Below are 22,453 nucleotides of genomic sequence, written 5' to 3' on the forward strand. Positions count from 1 at the left end.
TATCGTTAATCTCGGCTCGTCTTCTGTAGGATGTTAACGTTTATTCACATCCAGCAGAGCTGGAGCAGTCTTCGGTAGCTTCGTATCTGCTTGCTGTGCTCCTGGTCATTACCCACAATGCTTCCTGTGTTCTGCATCAGCTGCTCTCCTCTGATCCCCTGAACCTTTGGAAATGCTTTTGGCATTCTTGTTTTATCTTTTATCTCCATTACGTCACTTTTGTTCTTTTGGTTATTTTCCAGTTTTTTTTGTAACCATTGCAGGGAGTTTCCCATTTGAATATCTTTTTGAATTGGCTTTCGATTACTGGTAGTTGTTGCAATTAGCTTTTTTTTTTCTTTTTCTTTTTTTTTTTTAAGTTTCACAATGTCTTGTAGTTCATGTGGTACTGTAGTCAGTGGGGAGAATGTCTTTTTAGAGAAACCAGTAGGTAAATGGAATATCTCCCAGACACGCATTATTGATTTATTTATTTTTTTTTAGGTCAAAGTCTCTTATTCTCCCAGATCTGTTTTTTTCTAAATAAAGAGTTTTATTTTACAGAGAATTTACCTCTTGAATGAGAGAGGTAAATTTGGTAACAGCACTATTTTAAAAAATGTTCTATTTGTTAAACATTTTCAAATATTTATGAACAATAGTTCTTCTTCTATTTTAATACAGCCATATTCCAAACTGCTGCACAGCATTAAGCTTTGTAAAATGTAAATTCTCTTTTCTTTGTACTTTGTCACCAAAAGTTATTTATAAGTCAATAATAATAGAGGCTCAATTCATGCTGTGTTAGAAAAGGAAGCAGAAGAATAGAAGCTATTCTTGTGGGGTTAATTTTATATTTATCTTTCTTTGTCCATTAAGCTTAGTTATATGGATGCAAGGAAATGGCCAACCTGCCAAAGAACAGAAGCATTTGAATTTTGATTATATCAGCGCTGATGTTACTGCCGTTTACCGCTTGCTGTTGCTGCACAGGCATTACAGTGTTTTTGATTTTAATCTAGGAGAACTTGTATATATTGTTTTGTGTTTTTCAGTCAAGTAAATAACATTTCTTGTCATAATTTCAAATCTTTTGCCCAGCACTGATTTAGCCATGCTCTGAATCTTGAATTTTGGTTATTATCACCACCTACCAGTGCAGCACAGATATAGCATTTTTGATCAAGATTTAACAGACCATGTAGATATTTTTTTTTTAAGTTGGAAGACAAATACTCCACTTTAGTAAAAGGTTTGCATAATTCAGTCACTTATAAAAGGTTCCCCACAGTCCAAGTTTTACAGGCAGCATGGCAAAGACAGAAAACGCTTTTTGTTTTTCCTTATCTTTTCTCTGATGTTCAGATTATTCTTATGTAGTGTGCTTAAAAGGATGCAAGTCAGATTGTGTCCCTGCTGGACGTACAGTTCTTTTTTTCCTTGACAATGTAACAAAAATGTAGATAATTACAGTGCATCATAAAAATGAGTAATAAAAAAGACAGAAAAAGCCTTGGACTGCATTAGTCATTCTGAGTGTAGAAATGGATTTCCTGCCTGGCGTTTTCTGTGCTGATCGGTGACTAAAACTGTTCTGGCAGACCTCCGTCTCTGTTGCAAATGTACGAAATTGTCTGTGATTCAGTTTGATGTGCATCCACGCTGCGCTTGTTCTGTTTTTAGTTGCTTTGTAATCGGTCAGGAAGCCTGCGGCATGTTTCTAAAGAGGCTGTCCTCTGACCCGTGTGCTCCGTAACGCTGCGCCTACACACAGTGTGAAAGTCAGCTGATGGCTGGCCTTGAGTTAAGCTGCTCTATGACCTCAGCTGTAAACACACATCACATGACCTCCCCCCTCTCTGTCACACCCAGTGTTTAATCAGAGCTCATTAGAGACAAACTGAAAATAAGTCAGTCCATAATAATGTCTCTTGATTTGTTTATTTTTAAAATTTTTGTAGTTTTGTCTGTCCTTCACTAAATCCCATCGGTTTGTCCTTCCACATGACTTTCTGACCCTTCAGGGACTTTCCTCAGTGAAATGCTTTTAGTTTTATTTTTCTCCTTGATGCTAGACGTCGATACCAGCATACCTCTGACACTAAAAGCTGCCGCCCAAACTAAATAATTTAGCCTCTATTGCCGTCTGTCGTCACTTTGTTTTCTTATTTTTCTCCATCCATGTCTGTGTTTGTCCTCAGGAATATGAAACAAAGAGTGGCAAAGCTGGACCTGGCAACCCGACGTCCCCCAGGCAGGGAGTGAGGAAGAACCTGGACTTCGAGCCCCTCTCCACCACCGCGCTCATCCTGGAGGACAGACCTGCGTACGTTTCCTCATCGTTCCATCCTACCAGTGTCTTCATTAACATGATCATTGGAGCTTATGCTTTGTTTTTTCACACTTACCTCTCACTTTGTTAAAAGAAGCTTCACCTTCCCTGTCTATTTGTTGTTGTTGTTGTTGTTCTTACCGTTTTCTTAGACCTCATTCTTCTGGGCTGCTTAATTTATTTCATTGTAAAACAACTAATTCATCAAAACTTCCTCCTGGAATACCAGGAGTTTTTTTCCCCATCTTTTTCATTTTGATTATATGCAAGAAATCCAGTGTTTACATTTATTCCATTTCTGCATCGGTTGTTTTTTTATTAGAAAAAAATTGAGTGGAAGAAAAAGGATCAACTTGAAATTGGAGATTAAAAAATAAATAATTAATTAACTGAAAATACAGCTCATAGTAAGTTTTTGTAGTGTAAATCAAACTTTAATTTGTAGCCAGAGATATTTTGCTGACCAGCTAGATTTTCTGACTTAGTCATAATTAATTATTAGTTTGGCCTAATTGAAGCATCATTCTTCTGATAAGTTATTATATATAGCATATTTGTCAAAACAGAATGCCTTTCTGACCTCTCAACTCCCAGTATGGTCTGCCATTTGAGGAACAAACAGGAAGTCCAAAAGGACATTCATCCTTATGTCCTTTTTAATTACAAAAATTAGAAATCAGTCTTGGGTCCAAAAATTAAAAACTTTTTGGAAACAAGAAGTAAAATTGAAAGCAGATCCAAACATGTGCAGCTGGATTACATGCAGCTTGTGATGCATGTAATCCAGTCCTGTAGAGTTACCTCTACAGGACTGTATGTCTCTTTAGGCCATAGGCCTGCTTCTCATAAATGAGAAGCAGGTAGCACTCGGAGAACACACATACACACACTGCTGCTCACTCATTTCTTCTGACACACACTCATCTTTGTTTTGTGCAGTAATCTGCCCGCCAAACCTGCAGAGGAGGCCCAGAAACACCGACAGCAGTATGAGGAGATGGTGGCCCAGGCCAAGAAGAGAGGTCAGCCAGCTGGAATCCACACTGGACCACATCAGCTCGTCATATATTGTTGGTGTTTTTTTGTATTGTTAAATTCACTCTCTGTCTTCTGCAGAGCTGAAGGAAGCTCAGAAAAGGAAGAAGCAGCTGGAGGATCGCTGTAAGCTGGAGGAGAGCATCGGCACGGCGGCCCAGATCTGGAACCAGGAAATCCTACCCAACTGGAGCACAATGTGAGTCATGCTTTTCTTCTTTATATTTTCCAAAAGTCACATTTATATGTGTTACAGTAAATTAAATAAATGCAAAATGGTATGTTTGACGTAAGTAAAGAAAAGAATAAAAGATTAGTTAACATTCCACAGCCTTCCACATAACACTTTTTTTCTTCCGTCTGTATCCGGTTTTAGTTAAAACAGAAATGAAGCATATAAAACCAAATAGAAGAATAATAACAGCTGTAGCATTATATGGATCTATAGACCAACATCACAGTAGACTGAATCAATGAATGTTGAGTATTGTAGCATCTTTTCTAATTATTTTATTAATTCTAAACATTCTCAATTATTTCAGGCACATATTGATCAGTTATATTTCTCCCATTTATTCTAGTGTTTAAAAAATACATTTATTTTTAAATTGACTGTGAAGATTACTTTCCCATTTGTAAATCTAGGGCTGGTGGTTTTCTTTTCTATTATTTTCTTCTTCTTTTTTTTAGTAATTGCCTTTTTTCCTGCCGCCACAAGATTAGCTCAAACAGGAAATGCATTCAGAATCAGCTGAGATCTCAACAATTATCCACTCACAAGCTTTGAAAAACATGAAGCATTTCTCACTGAAACATTCCTGGGTGACATTCCCAGCATACTTGGCTCGTTTGAGGCTCACTTAATCTCAAAACCGGACACGCTAGTAATACTTGTTCAGAAATTATCCATATAGCTATAGGATACTTTCTCTACTTAGTTGGTCTACTTTAGTTTAGACCAACTAAATACCACATTAGCTGCTACAACCAAACACATGCAGGTCAGTAAAAGGAGTTGTGAAAACCTAAACAGGAAGTAGTAGCCAGATACATTGTGTTTTGGTTTACCTGTTATTTCCTGCTCTGGCAGTAGAGACAGTAGCTGCTGCAGTTGTATATTATCGCCCCCATGTGGCACAGATCAGTAATGGACTCTTTAATAAGAGAAGCAAAGTTCCAAACCAGCCTGAGTTTTTCTTTTCTGTCTGCAGGTGTACCTCCCGGCGAGTGAGAGACCTCTGGTGGCAAGGCATCCCTCCAAGTGTCAGGGGGAAAGTGTGGAGCCTGGCTGTGGGCAACGAGCTGAACATCACACATGGTACATTATTATTATTATTATTATTATTATTATTATTATTATTCTTTTTTGTTGTTGTTGATTTCAGTCTTAATTTACAGAGTTCTAGTTCAGTTCACCAACCCGTTTCCTCTTCTAGCTCTGAATCAGACAAATAAATCTAAAATCTTCAGGTTAACATTAAAAGGCAGCGGTATCATTTTTCAAACACTAATCTGTGTCCTTATTGGTTGAGTAATTTATTGATATACTTAATTGAAATCTAGGTAAGAAGAGTTAATTATACAGTGATATAATCCTGCTCCTATAGGCCCATTGGGATTGAGGATGTTTACAAATCATCCAAGTAAATTAATGTTTTCCTGGTAAACTAAATTAGAGAAAGCTAGGTTTGCTAACTGTTTTCAAAGCTAGCTCATGCACTGTATGAAAAATGATCTGTGCTGTTAGCGGAAGTGTACCTACCACTGAAGAAAAAATGTGCAGTTTGACGGCTCCAAATATAACACCTCCTCTACATACTGGAGGAAACGACATGTTAGCTTTCAAGATCTCTGCTGTATAAGTGTGCAGGTAATGGATGTAGTAATAAAACTCCACGTGTTCCTGACACTTAAGCTTGAATATCGTCACCTTCCTAAAATAATAGTCAACTCATGTTTTGGTAAAAAATCTTCAGGTTAACATTAAAAGGCAGCAATATCATTTTTCAAACACTAATCTGTGTCCTTATTGGTTGAGTAATTTATTGATATATTTAATTTAAAATCTAGGTAAGAAGACTTAATTATACAGGAGAAGTGATATAAACATGTTTGAGGATCCATACAGTCAACGGCTCCTCAAACTGTATGGATCCTCAAACATGTTTTTGAAAAGAAGTTCTTTGCACATAAAATATTTGCTGTTGTTCACATCAGTGCTTCTGTTTATTGCCATGTCGTTCTGAAAGAACAAGGTTAAAGGTTCCTCTGCAACTTTCAAGAACATAACATTTAATCTCCAGCCCTGAATGTAGCAGAGGCTCATTAGATGCATGAAAAATCCAAAATATCTTTTTCCTTTATCACAATATTCAGCTGGTAGCTTTTATTTATTCTAAATGCCTTTGTTGGGTGGTTCATAGATACTTTCTGTAGGAATATAAACCTGCTGATGAGAGGTGAACGTTGAACATGATGGAGGTCACTGGTGCTCCACTCATCAAATTCAGTACTTGGATCTGAACACTAGAGGGCAGCAACAATAAGGATCAAAGTTTTCTGAAATGGAGTTCTGGTTTCTGCAACCACCTCTCTGTCCTCTCATCTTGTTCTCCGCTCATTGTCTTTAACCTTTGCCCTCTCCTGTCTCATATCGATTGATCTGTCATCCCTGCAGAGCTGTATAACATTTGTCTGGCCCGGGCGAAGGAGAAGTGGAGAAGCACAGCAGTTCCCACCACTGACACCGAAGGTAGAGACTAAACGCAAAATGTGGATTTCTTTGTTTTTCATTCCTGATCCAAGTAAAACTCCCACATGACACAACGGGTTTTCTTCAAGACGTTTTAGATTCTTCGGACCGCGAGTCGAGCCTGGAGCTCATCAAGCTGGACATCTCCAGAACTTTCCCCCAACTGTGCATCTTCCAGCAGGTGAGCAACAGGAAGGTTGAATCCAGAATATAGATGCAGTCATGTTCAACCTAATTAAAAAGCTCCGCCATGTTGAAAGCTGTTTAAGTGGAAGGGAAGCTCATTCTTGGCTCTTCATTGGTTCTCTGTTGATGTTCAGGGTGGGCCTTATTATGATGTGCTGCACAGCATTCTGGGAGCGTACACGTGCTACCGGCCAGACGTCGGCTATGTAAGTTCGTCCAAACGCTTCCCTACTTCCTGTGTTGAGATTACATCTCACCTCTGTCATGTTGGTTATTTACCATCCGTACTTATGTGGATTACGTTAAGAAAAATGACTAATGGATAGAAAAACTCTTTTATTGGCCAGGCCTTTATTCAGGCCTGTAGTGTTTTTCTGTTTGTATTTTCAGATATTTATTTTATTTTATTTTTTATTTTGGTTATTTTGGTGTTTTTGTTGTTGTTTGATTGCCACCTCACTGCAATGAAAATGTACCCAAGGGGACAATAATAGTCACACTAATACTGATAATCCACGTTTAAATCGCCTCCATCTTTTTTATGACAAAATACACTGTAAGGGTAAATTTGATCTCGTTCTCATGTGAAACGAATCGCAAGTCACTTTAACTATGTGTATACACTCATTAACTAGAATATACCCAGACTATATTAATAATAATAATAATACATCATATTTTTTAGCACTATTTTGGACACACTTACACTTTACAAGAGAAGAAAAAATTTTTTTTTTTAAGAAAATCTAATAATTTTGATCCTTGATGAATTGGAAGAACAAGATTTTTTTTTTTCCTTGACAAAATGATCTCTGAAAAACTGCATGCTAAATTGTAACAATAAAAATCTTTAAAAGATAATATAAAGTAATAGAAAAATGTATAAACTCAGTTGCAGAGCAAGCAGGGTGAGTGTGAATTATGTAAAAGTTGAGATGAAATGAGAACTAAGTGTCCTAGAATTGGCTCACATTTTATACCATTCAGTTCCTCTGTAATTCTCTAGGTTTTCTAATTATATATACAGATATTTAATGCATTTCTGCCTCTTTCTGTGTTCGACACAGATGAGAGATCAGTCAGTGTTTGAGTTTCAGCTGGTCGGACAGATTTGTGTTTCAAATTGTCCAATTCAGTTTTTACAGCATCAGCACAATTGATGAATTCATTCCACTAAAAGTGCTTTGAAGTGAAGTTGTCATTAAAACAAAACGTGACGACCGCAAAATTATGACTCCCAATTACATCACACTACTTAGTGGGGGGACTGTGGCTGTGTGGGTAGAGTAGCCGTCTTGTGATCAGAAGGTTGTAGGTTCCTCCTGCCGCATGTCGATGTGCCCCTGGGCACTTAACCCCAAATTGCCTACCGATTTGCGTATCGGTATATAAATGTGAGCGTTTGTGATTGTGACTCTAGTGTAAAGCGCTCTGAGTGGTCAAAATGACTGAAAAAGTGCTATTTAAGTTCAGTCCATTTAGTTAAATTGAGATATTTCATTATGAGTACAGTTTCTGTTTATAATTGTGTTTTTCAGGCATTTCCAATTTTCATGTCTGTAGTGGTCACAGTCGATCCGATCCGTTTAAGGCTATTTTCCCTCCAGTCGTTTGCCCTCTTCTCTGCCAGCTTTGGGGAAATACCCACTATGTCACAGTACAGTGGAACATTCTTAGAATATCGCAGCATTAGCATAATATTTTCCCTGTAATTTAACACCACAGAAACGCTGTAGGGAAATATTAAATGGACTTTCTGCTGTTGACCACAGGAATTCTTGTAGAGCGTAAAAAGGTAAATATAGCGCAGCACAAGCCTCCCACACAACACCAACACCCATGCTTTCTATCATTAAGCTGTTAGTGTGGTGTAAGTAGATGTCAGCTTCTCGGATCTAATTTTCACCTGAGTGGGCGCCGTGGAGAAGCTGAGTGGGTCCATGTTATGAAAGGTGAGCAGTCGATATCAGCTATGACTCTGGAGTTTCAGCAGCGTATGAAAAGTTCAAAACCAATAAAATACTCTGTTGGCGTGATTACGGTAATTGATCTGATGAGTAAAAAAAAATAAATTATCTTCAGTAAAGAAATGATTTTTTTTATTGTTCCCTTTTTAATCCTGATAGTGTCTTAGTTTTGGTGAATAATAAAACTTTTAATGAGTTGTTTCTTATTAATAATGAACAAAAACACATTCTAGCTCTGCAGGATAGGGAAGAAAATGTCTGATTTAAAAGAAAAAAAAATGTCAACAAATGTCAAATCAATGTAATTTTTTTTATTCCTTTTTAGTAAATTATATTACAGGATGTCTTAAAGTCTTAAATTACCCCCCGCCCCCCCTCCCCACCGCCCCCCCAAGTCTCAACAGATGTCAAATCATCTTTGATGTGTTAAGTTGATTGTTTTTATTACTTTTTATTAGTTTATATTACTGAGTGTCAATGCATCCTTAAAGTTTTAAATTGATGTATCTAAAATTAGGGCCTTAATATATCTTATATTAAAAAAGTAAGATGATCACAGGTCTTAAATTTATATATTATAATATTTTTTTCTTTCGGGAATTTCCGTCAGGCAAATATTTGAGTCGCACTCGGATGTCTTCTTTGCGCTCTGACTTCAGACGGTTGAGGCTAAATCGCTGCTACCTAGCTAGCTAGCTTCTTTGTGTCAATTATAGGCAAGTTCAAATTTGTTGCCAGTTTGCTGGACGAAGTTCACACATTTCAGTGGAGCTACAGGTCTTAAATTTAATTCATAGTGATCTTAAAAAGTCTTAATTTTGATTTAGTGAAACCTGCAGAAACTCTATATTCTTGAATTTAAAAGCTCAAAATAGTAAAATTACTACTGTCAAACTTCAATTTAAGCTAAAATGATGTGGACTCAGGACAGTAAACAAAATAAAATGAGAAGCTTGAGCACAACTAAAGAACTTTATTGTTCAAATAATTGTATTTTTGAGCTTTGCTTTTTAGTGAATCAGTTTGTGAAATTAAAAAGTTTCAGCAAACGGAGCGCTCCTTTGATCTGTTTGCACATGTGAGCTGTGATGTCGGCTCTGTTGCTGTTCAACCGCAGCCCCACTGTTGCCGTTTATACACTTTTATAGAAATGACTGTGACTTCCTGCGCTGACCCCAACCCATCTCTGCACACACATCTGTGCACTCACCACTGCATATACAGTTTATGTGCATCAGCCTCAGTTTATGTGAATCTCCTCTGTTTTCGGTCTGATTAACAATAAAAGCTCCTGGTATTGACAGAGTGAAAGTTCAGGTGTTGAGTCATGGCCGTGCTCTGAGTCTCTCAGACACAAATCACTCTGACTCGCCTCTGTAGCTGTCAGTGTTACCCGTTAATGGCTGTGTTTTTTTTTTTTTTTCATTTCTTCTTACTGCGCTCAGGTGCAGGGGATGTCGTTCATCGCCGCCGTGCTCATCCTCAATCTGGACACAGCCGACGCCTTCATAGCTTTCGCCAACCTGCTCAACAAGCCCTGTCAGATGGCCTTCTTCAGAGTCGACCACAGCCTTGTTAGTAAAACACACACACACACACACACACACACACACACACACACACACACACACACACACACACACACACACACTGACACTCAGAAACCACATCATACATACACAAAAATCACACGTGGGGAGCCTCTTTACAAACTCCATATTTATTCTGACGGAATGTTTGGGTAGGAAATAGAATAAAAGAGTTTCTCAAAAACTATGCAGGGGACTTTACCCTAGGGATTTACCCATCAGGTATTAATATCTGTATCTATCCCAATATAGGGGGGGAAAAAAAATCTATGTTGAGTATTGGTGACAATGTTCCTGAACCATAAGGTTGGACCTGAGTGACGCAATGTTTTATCATTTATTTTCCATAATATTCAGAAATCCTAATTGCTCTTTCTGAACCATTTAAAAGGTTTGCTGCTGTTTATTTTTACGTTTGACCAATGTAGTTGATCTATTTTTATTTTTATCAGTTTTTTTTATTTTATGCTCCTAATTGCACTGACTGAATAAATTAAAGTTATTTTTACATTTGACCAAGCTTGTGAAGATATTGATGTATTTAAGTGTGCTGTACTGGTGCAGAGTTATCAGATCAATGTGTTATTCAGTACATTTATGTCTATGCTTAAAAACAGAAACGTTTTAAGTCAATTAATCTGTTTCTCTGTATCAGATAAATGTCAGATATCTGTTTTGGAAGTGAATAAAGTGGATTGGTGCATCCCTACTCTATCCTATGCAATGACTGTTAAATGTTGGTTACTTTGTTTCCATGGTTTCCCATCTCTCCTGTTTCCAGATGTTGACGTACTTTGCAGCGTTTGAAGTGTTCTTTGAAGAAAATCTACCAAAGCTCTTTGCACATTTCAAGAAAAACAGCTTGACTCCTGATATTTATTTAATTGACTGGTGAGTTTGTCACTTTTACATATTTCTACAGCTTTTCTTTTTATTTATTTGTATTTTTTTTTAATTGACCTACTCTGAACTTGACTGGGTGCATTAGGTAGTTTTGACCCAAATCTTAAAGTTGCTCCGTCAGTCGGCGTGTGGAGCTGGTAATGTGTTCACCTGCATGCAGAGTGAACTTTGCGCTCCGTGTTGCTGTAGGGGAACTTCATGCTGCCTGCGGGTCACATTCAGAACCTCAGCTGAGTTTCTGAGAAAACAGGATGGGCTCAGTTTGCACATCGGTCTGTGTTAGTGGTCTGCACCTTCCACTGGAGGAAATGCTGTTCACTCTCACTTGGTACTCAAATATCACCTCCCATTAGAGGGTACAGTTTTAACCATGCTTAAATGTACATCCCCTTTTCTTAATAAAGTAAAATGACGTTGGCCAATAATGTCATATGTCATTTTATTCCATCTCTCCTCTAGAGAGGTGGAATAAACAGTTTTTATCACACTGTTTGTTTAATGAGGTATTTAACAGCAGTATGAAACACTGAGGTGTCAAACCACAAACTGAGAATTTTCATCGTCGGCTGCGTTTTTGTTGAGCACAGAATTGCGCAAATTGGAGTAACAAAAACAAATGCACTTAACGGCAATGGCAGTTTTCAAAGAACTCACATTTTTACAATAAAAGGTTGAGTTTTTTTGTAACTGTGTTGAAATTTGGGCATTTTGTAAAACTGCAATAGAAACACTTCATTCACATCATCCCTGTTTGTGGACAGCAACTTGTTTATTTCCGTGTGACTTTTTATTGCATTTTTTTGTTTCATGGAAACACTGCTATCGCAAAGTTTTCTTTTTTCAACATTAACAGTATTGAAAGTTTTGCTAATTTTTTAATGGAAATGCTGCTAGGCAGGTTCTTAATGAGGAAAACAATGTTGCAAGTTACAAGTTGACAGTTTCAGACATGACTGCTAACACCTGCTGAGAAAGTCTGTCGTAGATAACTGGATCTTTGCAATTTGGTAACGGGTTCAATCACGTCAACAATCGATCAAAACAAACCTTGCACCCCAGAAAAATCGCTCCTGTTTGTTTTCTTTAATCGCCGATGGTTACGGGAGTCAGATGAGTTCCACAGGGCTTTATGTTCAGACTCCCAAACTAGTGCAGGAAAAAAAAACTGTCCAAGCTGTCTTGAGTGAGTTCACATCATGATTTTTAGCACCATTTAGGTTCTTTCTGATCACTCAGATCAGATGATGATTCCTGGTCTAAAAGTTTCCAGTTAATTCTGACAGTAGTGGACTGACATCATGAATGTAAATGAATTGATTACCCCTAAATAAACTATTGCCTGCCTCTGTTGTCTTTTGCAGAGAGATGCAGTTTTTATTTTGGCTGCCATTTACAGTCTTCCTCCTCTTTCTTTTTTTTCCCCCCTTTCCTCCCAGGATCTTCACACTGTACAGTAAGTCTTTGCCACTGGACCTGGCGTGCCGCGTGTGGGACGTGTTCTGCAGGGACAGCGAGGAGTTCCTGTTCCGCACGGCGCTGGGCGTGCTGCGCCTCTACCAGGACGTCCTGACCTCCATGGACTTCATCCACATGGCTCAGTTCCTCACCCGCCTCCCTGACCTCATCCCCCCTGAGCAGCTCTTCCAGCACATCGCAGCCGTTCACATGACCAGCCGCAACAGGAAGTGGGCCCAGGTACTGGTTCATCCACTGGGTCTGTTCACAGTGAATTGCAAAAGGATTCACTCTCCTTGGATTTTTTTTTTTTTTTTACAATATTAAATATTAATGTATGCGATACACCAACACAACGTACAACGTGACTGTGAAGGGCAAAGAAAATTTAATACAAATCTGAAAAGTGTGGCTTACCTAGTAGTTCTACGACCTGGCCTATACCAATACTGATGCAGCATTAATTCTATTGTTTGCTGCACCTTCTATTTTTTGCAAATTTATACATTTCAGATTTAAAAGTGTTCAGTCAGAGGCTTCTTTTGATCCGCTGTAACACAGACTGCTACCGGAGACCCTTCCTTGAGACCTCACTTTTCCTTTAGGGTTCAGTTAAAGTCTTCTTGAACTGAATGATCTCTAATTCATGCGCCGGTCTGTTTTACTCCTTTGACTGTTTTTAGCATTTTAGAGACACAATTAGAAAAGTTTGAGGTGTTTGAACGCTTCTTGTTTTGTATTTTCTGCTTTATTTTATTTTCATGCCACCTGTGAGAAGCGAGGATGTTTAAAAACGTCTCTGCTGCCTTCCATCCTCTCAGGTCCTACAGACGCTGACAGATCAGAAAAAATCCGGAGCGAGGCTGTCTGGAGCCGAGGCGCTGAGCTGAGGTCAGAGGGAAGGTCACACACTAATCCACTCAGATCCCCTCCAGCTTTCAGGGCATCCTGCACCTGAAAGAGACAGAGACGCCCCCTCCCCCCACCTCCCATCAACTTGTGGGTGGGAAGTAAACTACTGTAGCTGCTGAGATGGAGCTCTCCTTCGTATCGCCGCTCAGGCCCTTAACCAGCATCCACCAGGAGGGTCTGCCGGTCAAGAAGCACCGAGAGGTGAAAGGAATACGAGGCCTTATTTTCCTTTTACTCCCCAACACCCACCACGAAGCCCAGCAGTGAACTGGAAACTGTAGCTGGGAAACGGTGAAGAATGTATCGCACTCCCACTGTCATGAACACCAGGCTGAGTCAGAGGGAGGAAACCACAGAGGTACCACTGAAGTTCCTCCACCAGTCCCTCCACCCGGCGCCGGGTCCTCTGCTGTCAGCTACCTGAACCGCGTTCCACTCGTCTTGTCTCTTTCTTCCTCTGGTTACCATGACGAGATTCACAAACTCCTTTTTTTTCTTTTTTCTTGTCTTTTTTTTCCCAGATGTGTACCAGTCAGGGAACATCACTCTTATCTGTAATTCCCACCTTTTGCTTTCAAAAAGGCCATGCTTGTTTATAATGTGGCCAGTGGATTCTGTTTGCACATCTATCATTCCCTCATGGTGTGTGTGAGTGTGTTTTATTTAATTAGTCAGGCTTGTTTTCTGAATCATTCCATTCTGTCGCGTTAAAATCCACGAAGCTGCAACTCGATCACATGCTGACTCTGCAGCTTCTATCCAACATGTAAGTAATGAGAACTCTTCATCGAGGTCGTATAAGCTGCCTGGAAAATTCTTTTTATTTTTGCATCAATGAAACTGGGTTAACTTTTTAAAAAAGTGGTGAAGTTGGTCTGAACACTGCAGATGTTGATTTCTTTTTCATGCTTTTAATGTGTTTGTGGTACATTTCAGCTTTGTAGTGTCCTGGAGTGTGATGTCTTTTTGTGCTGTTATTTAATATTTATCGAAAATGTGACGAGACATAAAATCGAAATGAAGGATGTGGCGAAGTTCCTCCTCAGCAAGCGAGAGGAGTGTGAACATGTTGCAGCAGACAAACCGACACGTGCAACTATGTTTTACTGTTGAGACGGAACCGGTTTACTTGATTTACTAAGTGATCGAAGAAACATTTTATTAGTCTTTGTTAAAATTTGTCCACATGATAGCTGTGATGGTAAAATGAACTCTGGGTTCTCAAGCAAAATCTGCAGTTTTAGAGTGTGCAAGTTCTGCCTCGCTGATATTATAAGAAGGAGCCGTCAGGGGCTGATGGTGACAGTTTGAGCTTTAATATAAAGTATAATTCATGTCTGAAGCTGCAATGTCATTGATTTTTAAACATGAATGCATGAATTGATGAAGTTTTCCAACAAACTATTTTTCTTAGATTTTCTTTTAGCACTTTCTTCCTTGAGGCAGCCATATTGGATCTTGAAGTTGCATCTGGGGAGGCTCCTCCCACTTTTAGACTAGTCTCCTCCCACTTTTGGAACAGGCTCCAACATATTTTGAAGAACACATGTAGACATAGGCTACTGTAAGTTTCTCACAGTATGTAAGTAGCTCTTAACTGGAACTTTGTTAAATTAAACTTTTTTTTCCCAAGTGTGAATTAAGAAGCTGTGAATTATTGCTTTAATACAAGAAACTCCCCCACGTAAACACACATTAACACACTACACAGCTGCTCCTGGTTTAAACTCTGCTGCTCCGAAGCGCAGCAGGATGAGTTCAAAGTACGACTGGCTGTAAAAGTCTTGGATGTTGGGGATCAGATGTTGACTCTGCTTCAGTCAGACCTCTGTGGCCTTCACAGTGGATTCACACTGTGGTAAACGTGTCATCCCATCATAACCAGGTGACGCCTGCATTTACATTGCTGTCATCTGTAAAGTTAAAGTAAGGATCCACATAAAACACCTAAATATGTATTTCTTGAAACTTTTCTTGATTATTCTTTTTTTTAAGCCCCATTTTTAACCTAATCAGGTTGAAAGCATAGAAATCTGATTGGATCTGAAGGTAAACTGTGGATAAAATGACTGCTTCCTCTTGCTTGTTTTGCTGCTGATTTTTTTATTTTTTGAGGCTACTTTTGTTTTCTGTGAAAATCTCCTCAGTGGGACCGCGCTCTCTAAGTACACCGAAGTCTTGAGATGACTTGAAACCAAAAATCGGTTCTGACTTGTCGGATTCTTCTCGCTCATCTTTTGGCTGTCTCTAGACGGTTCTCTGTTTCTTTTCTGCTTTCACATCATCATCTTTCTGCACTCCGCCCCTCTCCCCTCCACCCACCATTCAACTCCTCCACTGTGGTTTTTTAAAAAAAACCACACAGGACTGCAATAAAGCTTTTTGCACAAACATGTCAGCCTTTGCATTGAGTTGTGCCTCTCATCATCACTTCATGTCATCGGTCATGGTTAAACGGGTTTCCGTCTTTTTGTTTTCGTGTTGTTCGCACTGACGTTGCCGTGCCGATCTTTTCTCTGTAATGTGTGCTTGTGTTAAGAAGGTAATTGCACAAAGATGTTGGTTTCTAACATGTTACATTAAAGGTAAAACCTGGTGTTATCTATCAACACTACCTGTCCTTTCTTTAATCCACAGCACTTAAAACACACAAAAATACTCAATCATCAGTGTCATTTTCCTTGGCTCAGTAATCAGGTTGATTTGTTGGTTTTATTTTATATCGTCACTTTTGTTTTGGTGTTTTCTCGAGACCCGTGTACTGTTGAGGACTGAGGGTCGTCATGCAACTGTATCTCACTTGAAAATGTACATAAATGATGGTTTTATCATAATAAAAAGCTGTACATACCCTCCTGCTTTTTCTGAGTCTGTTAAATCTACAGATGCTCTAAAAAAAATTTTAAATAAATATTTTTTGCCATTTTGGTTACAATAAAGACCAGCCTGTGGTTCTGTTGAGGCATAATGGAAGCCCAGGTTGATCATCTGCATTGTTGGGTTGGTGCTTCTCATCTTCCTCTTCCTCTATAGAGAATCTTTGACAGTACGCCAAAGATTTTCTACAGGATTCAGGTCATGAGAGTTTCTGGCCAATCGAGAACAGTATCACCACGGCCACTGAACCAGCTTTGACGGTGTGGGCTGAGTACCAAATCCTAGCTAGAAAATGAAATCAGCATCTCTATATTATTGTCAACAGAAGGAACCAAAAGTTGCTCTAAAATGTCCTTGTAGATGGAAGACTGCTCCCCAAACCTTCACAGATTGTAGAAACTTTACTCTCAACTCCAACCAATGAGGATTCTGTGCCTCTCCACCTTTTTTCTAAAACCTCTGTGACCTTGATCTCCAAATGGAATCCTTTATGTTTTCATCTGGAAAGATGACTTTGTATCACTAAGTTGGGTTAAACTTAAGATTGTTTAATAAAAATGTCCTTGTCATCAAAATTGCAAGCGTTACCTAAAACCAAGACAAACCTCGACGATGACTAGGTTTACTAACGTTTGCCTAGTCTGTCACTTTTTCCTAAAGCAGTTACTAGAACTACTTCTTTCTCAGAAGAATTTACTGAGAAAGAAAAACGTCAGATTGTTCCACATTCTAGGAATGATGCATGGCAATGTGTTCATTTGCATTTAGAAATATGTCCTTGTGTAGCTTGTAGCGACTCTCGTCTCATTCTTTAATTTGCTTTGAGGATGTTGCATCTGATTTTTCTTGATATTTGGTGTTGAAATTCCTACAAATTTTAGAGATGTTTTCAGAATGTTTACAAATGAGATGCACAAACTCCTTTTCAAGAGCAACCTGGTATGATGGCAGCGTTTACAAGTTTCAGCATTCACATCCCAACGATGGCGTATGCTACTTTCAAAGGCGTCATGAAGTAAAAAAATAAAAAATCCAATAAAACATGACCATCAAAAGTAATTGCCTTTAACAAACCTCTTCTTTCAGAAGTGCTTTCAGTTCACTGTCAATTGCTCTGTCAATTTAGCCTTTCACTGAAAGTCATTTCAGACTGAGGGGGCGGCATATTTAAATGCTCTCTTACTTATATCAGTTCAGTTGTTTTTCTCTCTAACGCAGGTACGATGCTTCCAATGCGTAGGATTCATCTAGACGTAGCGGCTTTTGATGCACCAACTCCAACTTTAGTCCATGAACAGATTTTGCTTCACAACAACAACAACAGATCTCCCTGCTGCTGACGCACCTGTTCTTATCACAACTCAACAGACTTACTTTCGCAAATATATAATGCTCCATTTGCGATATATAGAAAATATACATCAAGTACCGGGCGTCGAAACCAGGAACCGAAATCTGAACGACTCCATGACCGTTGTAAACTGAATAATTTAGGTCATTTCCCTAATTTAATTCAATTATGTGAAAAAGCCTTATTTTCCTCATATATAGAAGTAATTCCTCCGTAGATGAACCTCTCAGAAATTTCTCTTCTGTTTGAATCCAATCTGGGTTATGTTGTCTCATTTCAAGATCAAGGCAACCACAGAAAGAGACAACCATGTGTGGTGAGGACCTCCGATACAGACTGGATAGAGATTAAACCTTAGTCTTTAAAGGTTCGCCAAGAAGCCACAGCCAATGAGATCATATGCAAACGGAAGGAAATCTGCAACCACCAATATAATCTGTGACTGTTTGGTCAAGACTTGAAATTAGCAACAATGCTGGGATGAATTATTGTTCAAAAATATCTGGTTTTGGCCATCAAGAACATTTAATAAGTGCATTCCGGGAGTCAGAGTATTTATCAGTGTCTGTATGCAGTTCAGTCCTTGTTCAGTTGTGTTTGGCCCAGCAGTAATATAGATATATGGTTGTTGTGTTTTTTTTTCTTCAGGAATCAGTTCAAGACATTGGAGTGAGTTTTCAAACAAGAAGCATGAGAAACGTGCAGCAAACGCAGCATATGAGTCTCGATGTCACCTTTGTATTGCTTCTCTTATTGTTTATTAAGAACCAGTGTTGTGCTCCGTCACCATCTTGCTCGACGGATGCAGCGGTGGTCAAACTGCGGCTGCTGTACTCCACCATCATTTCTCACTGAGTGGAAAGTTTCACATGCAGTCTCTTCATAACCACACGCCCTCCTACTTTAACCCCACTGACACCTTGTCACTCCTCCTATCCATTTTGAACCCTGATGCCCCCCAGACTCTGTGTTAGTTTTCATCATCATCATCACCTCCAGAGGAACATCTGGTCATCATGAAGGCCGAACGCGTCTTCCTGCTCTGCATCCTGGGAGCCGCTCTGCTGTCCACTGTCCTCTGCACCAGTAAGACTACAGCCAGACTGCAGCTGCGTCTCCAGGCTGTCAGATGATTCGTTTCATGTGATCTTCTTGTTCGCAGATGGAATTGGACCCGACGACTGCTGCTTCAAATTCTATCCACGACAGATGAGGAAATCTGCCATCCGCTCGTACTACTTCACTGATTACCGCTGTCCCAAGGCTGCAGTCATGTGAGTAATTCAAACCTCCAACTGGATTCATGTCAGTCAAGTTTTGAATGAGTCCTAAGAAGATAAATAGGTAGGTAGGGATTTTCTCTTAGGGAAATTAGCATAAGAATAATGTCAGTTATGCTTAAAACTAGAGATGTTTTGTATTAACATTACCATTGGACGAGGAAGTGTTGACAGTATTCTTATTTTCGAATCTCCTTTCTTTTCGTTTAGTTTGGTCACAGGACAGAAGGGTCGTCACATCTGCGTGGATCCAAGTCTCCTGTGGGTTGAAAACATGATGAGGCATCTGGATGAGAAGGACTTGAAGTGAACCTCTTGCTCATCCTTTCGCGTTTCTTTGCTTTGTTTTCATCCATCATAAAAGCTGGAGAACATTGGTGGCATATATTTTGATATACCTGCTCAAAGCTTTTTGAGTCATTTATCTGACTGTTTCAGTGGTTTTGTTATCTTGACTGGTTAACCTCACTGGAAGCCGGTTTTGATTTTATCTTGTTTTCTGATGTTTTCTAAAGTGATCTGCTGTACCTGTTGATTTAATCTAAAATAAAAAAAAATACATTCATCTGTTTTTGTTCTAACGGTGTATTTCTACATTGCTCAGGCTTATAATAACTTGTTTGGAAAGACAAGATGAAAAAATTAGAAAATCAGATCAGTAGATATGAGGTTTCCACAAGTTTCAAGAAGTTTCATTTAAGACCTATAGATCTGAATTAAATAGAGGAACAGCATTTATTTACTTATTGACAAGTTAAATTCATCTTGGTCAGAACCAGCTGGTGTTTTCCAGCTCTGACATGTGACTTGAGTGTTTTTACTCCTGAGTTATCAAAACCACATCACCTTCCTACTCAGTGTGATGAACCTCATAACACTGACAACCAATTTCAGCCATTTACTGAAATACCTGTTACTAAATAGAAAAACAGAACAGACAGACCGATACTTAATTAATACCCATGTAGGGGAAATTCATGTAGCACCTAACACTCCCAAACCACACACACCATCAGTACAGTACTATAGAAACCAGTAATATTTGTGTTATTTATAAATGCTCATGTCAGCAGGTGGTGTTGTGCAGCTACAGCTCTAGAAAAAATGGCTGCACTGAACCCACTGAAAACCTCATGGTTATTCAACCTAATGTTGATCTCTGAACTATTCCTGAGTTCAAACATCAGTATTGTTGTTTCTAAATGAATATGAACTTGTTTTCTTTGCATTATTTGAGGTCTGAATGCACAGCATCTATTTTTTTTGTTTTTGTTTTGACCATTTCTCCTTTCCTGCAAATAAATACCAAATATTTGCTTGGAATTTCAGAGACATGTTGTCCGTAGTTCATAGAATAAAAGAACAATGTTCATTTTACTCAAACATAGACCTATAAAAAGTAAAATCAGAGAATCTGATCATTTTAAGTGGTCTCTTAATTTTTTTCAGAGCTGTATGTTTGGTTGTCATGGTGAGTGATTGAGCACTGGATAACTAGAACCAACAAACTATTCTAACCAAACAAAACCATTAAGTCAGACGAGTCTTAATGTCTGTTGACCAACCAGTGGCCTGAGGTCCATTCCTCCAGAGCTGCTGTCCTTCAACGTCGTCATCATCATCATCATCATCATCATCATCATCATCATCATCATCATCATCATCATCATCATCATCATCATCATCAGTCATTCAGCTGTGTAAAGTGAGACTGTAAGATCCTAAATGCAGATAAATGTTTGTTTTTGTCTCTGAATATTATTTATTTGCCGTTGTGGAGAGTCGAGGTGAACAAACTGTCCCTGGTGTGTGACAAAGTCACACATTGAGCAGAACGTATCCTGTTGGGTTTGTGGTCTAAAAATGTTTAGCATGGCTGCACACACACACACACACACACACACACACACACACACACACACACACACACACACACACGCACACACACACACACACACACACACCACACACACACACACGCACACACACACACACGCGCGCACACACACACACACACGCACCCCCCCCCCCCACACACACACACCACACACACACGCACACACACACACTCACACGCGCGCACACACGCACACACACACGCGCACACGCACACGCACGCACGCACACATGAAATGGCTTTAATGTCGACTGCAGCTTACAGCAGGCCATTCAGGTCATTGTAGTTCTGCTAAATGATGTAATTGTTTAGATTTTAAGAGAAACCGAAAAAGCCGAACTTGTCAGCGTACCATTGCTTCAAGACTTTTAAGGATTTGTCTGAACCAGTATTTCTTTTCAGAGGGGAATAATTTTTCCATTCAAAATTATACAATTTGTAAAAACTGCATTACATTTCTTTATGTACAGATTTGAACTGCAGATTCTCTCTAATCCAGAGTCTGAACAATTCATGGATCCTCAAATATATTTAAATATGTTACAGGAACCCACTGATAGTTAGCATGTCAAAGAAACAGGTCAGTCTTCAATAAATCCATCAATTTTCTAATAAATTTTGAGTTATATTTATAACAATTTTGTTGCCAGACACTGATTCAAATTGAGAACTCTTCTTGGTTTTGAAAGTTTCACCTTGACTTATTACTTGTTGTTTTTGACAAACTGTTCAACTTTTGCCTTTTCTGACCACAATTGTTTTTCTCCAGAAGTTATTGGACTTGTTCACGAGGCTTGCCACTGTAATGATCCAGGAAATAGAAACCACTAGTGGCAGCAGGAAGAACCAAAGGTGTTGCTAAGGACTGTGGCAGAGAGATGGAAGGTAAGGCAAGTTTATTTTTATAGTTTATTTTTATTGCACAATCTTTAAATTTAGTAAGCAAAAACATTACATTACAGTAGGACTATAATAAAGACTACAATTAACATTCCAGACATAATTGATAGATTTTAAAAGAATTTTTTATAAAAACAAACAATGATGGTACATTCAAAGCAAAATCTTTGCTTGAAATAGAAAAGCTTTAATACCAAAATCATGATCACATTGCCGGTTCACTTTGTTCTTCACATGAACTGATAAAGCAGAACAGCAGGCAGATTCTTTACAGGGACTTCCTCTCCAGATTCTCAACAATATTCTGCACCCAGTCTTCCTTTGAATCCACACAGATGCGGCGTGCCCTGCGTGTTATTAAGCTGAAAGAAAGAAAAAAATCACAGATTTCTCTTTCTCACAAAGGAGGAATGGGAAAAACAAGCTTCACTTTGAGTAAAACAGTCAGAACTGATCATTTTATAACAGATACTAACAGAAATCCAGTTATCAGTACTTACACAACTCCACTTGTGGCGCAGCGGGGATCAGTCCTGTAATATGAATTGATGAGCTTTTTGTTCACTGGGTTTCTGAAGAATTCAAAGCAGCATTCAATGGGACCACTTCCATCTGAAAATGACACAGTTAGTTAATAAAGAGTTTGAATGAACATGAGTTACAACGTTTAATTTTCCTTTGGGATCAATAAACAAACTTTGAATTTGAATTGAATCAGAATCAGAATTCCTTTTGTTTTTCATTGCGCAAGAAAGCGCAAAATTGAATGTAAGATCAGCTGATCAGAGAATTGTCATCTCCAGGTGAACTTACGTTGGCAGAGGACAGTGGACAGCAGAGCTGCTCCCAGGATGCAGAGCAGGAGGATGTTAACAGTTTTCATGATGACCAGATGTTCCTCTGTTAGCGACGATAGAGATGCTCTGGGCCGTTTGAACAATCGGCAGACCGATGCTTCCTTTATCAAAACAGAGGTGTTAAAAGAGGCAGGGTCTCCGTGGTTACACGGTGCCTGAACGCCTCTGAGATGGTGAAACT

General features: G+C 39.0%; 3 protein-coding genes across 5 annotated transcripts in view; 2 read left to right on the forward strand and 1 right to left on the reverse strand.

Annotated features, from left to right (window-relative positions):
- The window catches only part of tbc1d14 (TBC1 domain family, member 14), a 44,531-nt gene extending 28,570 nt beyond the window's left edge, over positions 1-15,961 (forward strand). For all 3 annotated transcript variants that reach the window (XM_008435067.3, XM_008435068.3, XM_008435069.3), the window contains 11 exons: positions 2,181-2,305; positions 3,251-3,333; positions 3,428-3,545; positions 4,558-4,664; positions 6,024-6,098; positions 6,188-6,279; positions 6,419-6,490; positions 9,697-9,825; positions 10,622-10,731; positions 12,180-12,438; positions 13,020-15,961. In XM_008435067.3, coding sequence (XP_008433289.1) covers positions 2,181-2,305; positions 3,251-3,333; positions 3,428-3,545; positions 4,558-4,664; positions 6,024-6,098; positions 6,188-6,279; positions 6,419-6,490; positions 9,697-9,825; positions 10,622-10,731; positions 12,180-12,438; positions 13,020-13,088 — 1,239 coding nt within the window. In that variant the 3' untranslated portion in view covers positions 13,089-15,961. The remainder of the gene's footprint in view (positions 1-2,180; positions 2,306-3,250; positions 3,334-3,427; positions 3,546-4,557; positions 4,665-6,023; positions 6,099-6,187; positions 6,280-6,418; positions 6,491-9,696; positions 9,826-10,621; positions 10,732-12,179; positions 12,439-13,019) is intronic.
- Positions 15,962-17,601: 1,640 nt separating this feature from the next.
- On the forward strand, positions 17,602-19,188 carry LOC103480193 (C-C motif chemokine 13-like). Its single transcript, XM_008435071.3, has 3 exons — positions 17,602-18,424; positions 18,501-18,612; positions 18,829-19,188. The coding sequence occupies exons 1-3, from the start codon at positions 18,355-18,357 to the stop codon at positions 18,926-18,928; spliced, it is 282 nt and encodes a 93-aa protein (XP_008433293.1). The 5' UTR covers positions 17,602-18,354; the 3' UTR covers positions 18,929-19,188.
- A 2,222-nt stretch (positions 19,189-21,410) lies between these two features.
- LOC103480214 (eotaxin-like) lies at positions 21,411-22,453 on the reverse strand. The gene is made up of 3 exons (XM_017310297.2): positions 22,229-22,453; positions 21,916-22,027; positions 21,411-21,777 (listed from the first exon to the last, which is right to left on the reverse strand). Exons 1-3 carry the CDS (start codon positions 22,296-22,298, stop codon positions 21,684-21,686), a joined length of 276 nt encoding a protein of 91 aa, XP_017165786.2. The 5' UTR covers positions 22,299-22,453; the 3' UTR covers positions 21,411-21,683.

This window comes from Poecilia reticulata, chromosome 18 (genome assembly GCF_904066995.2).
Source record: "Poecilia reticulata chromosome 18, P_reticulata-male-v2, whole genome shotgun sequence".
Classification (NCBI taxonomy): Eukaryota; Metazoa; Chordata; class Actinopteri; order Cyprinodontiformes; family Poeciliidae; genus Poecilia; species Poecilia reticulata.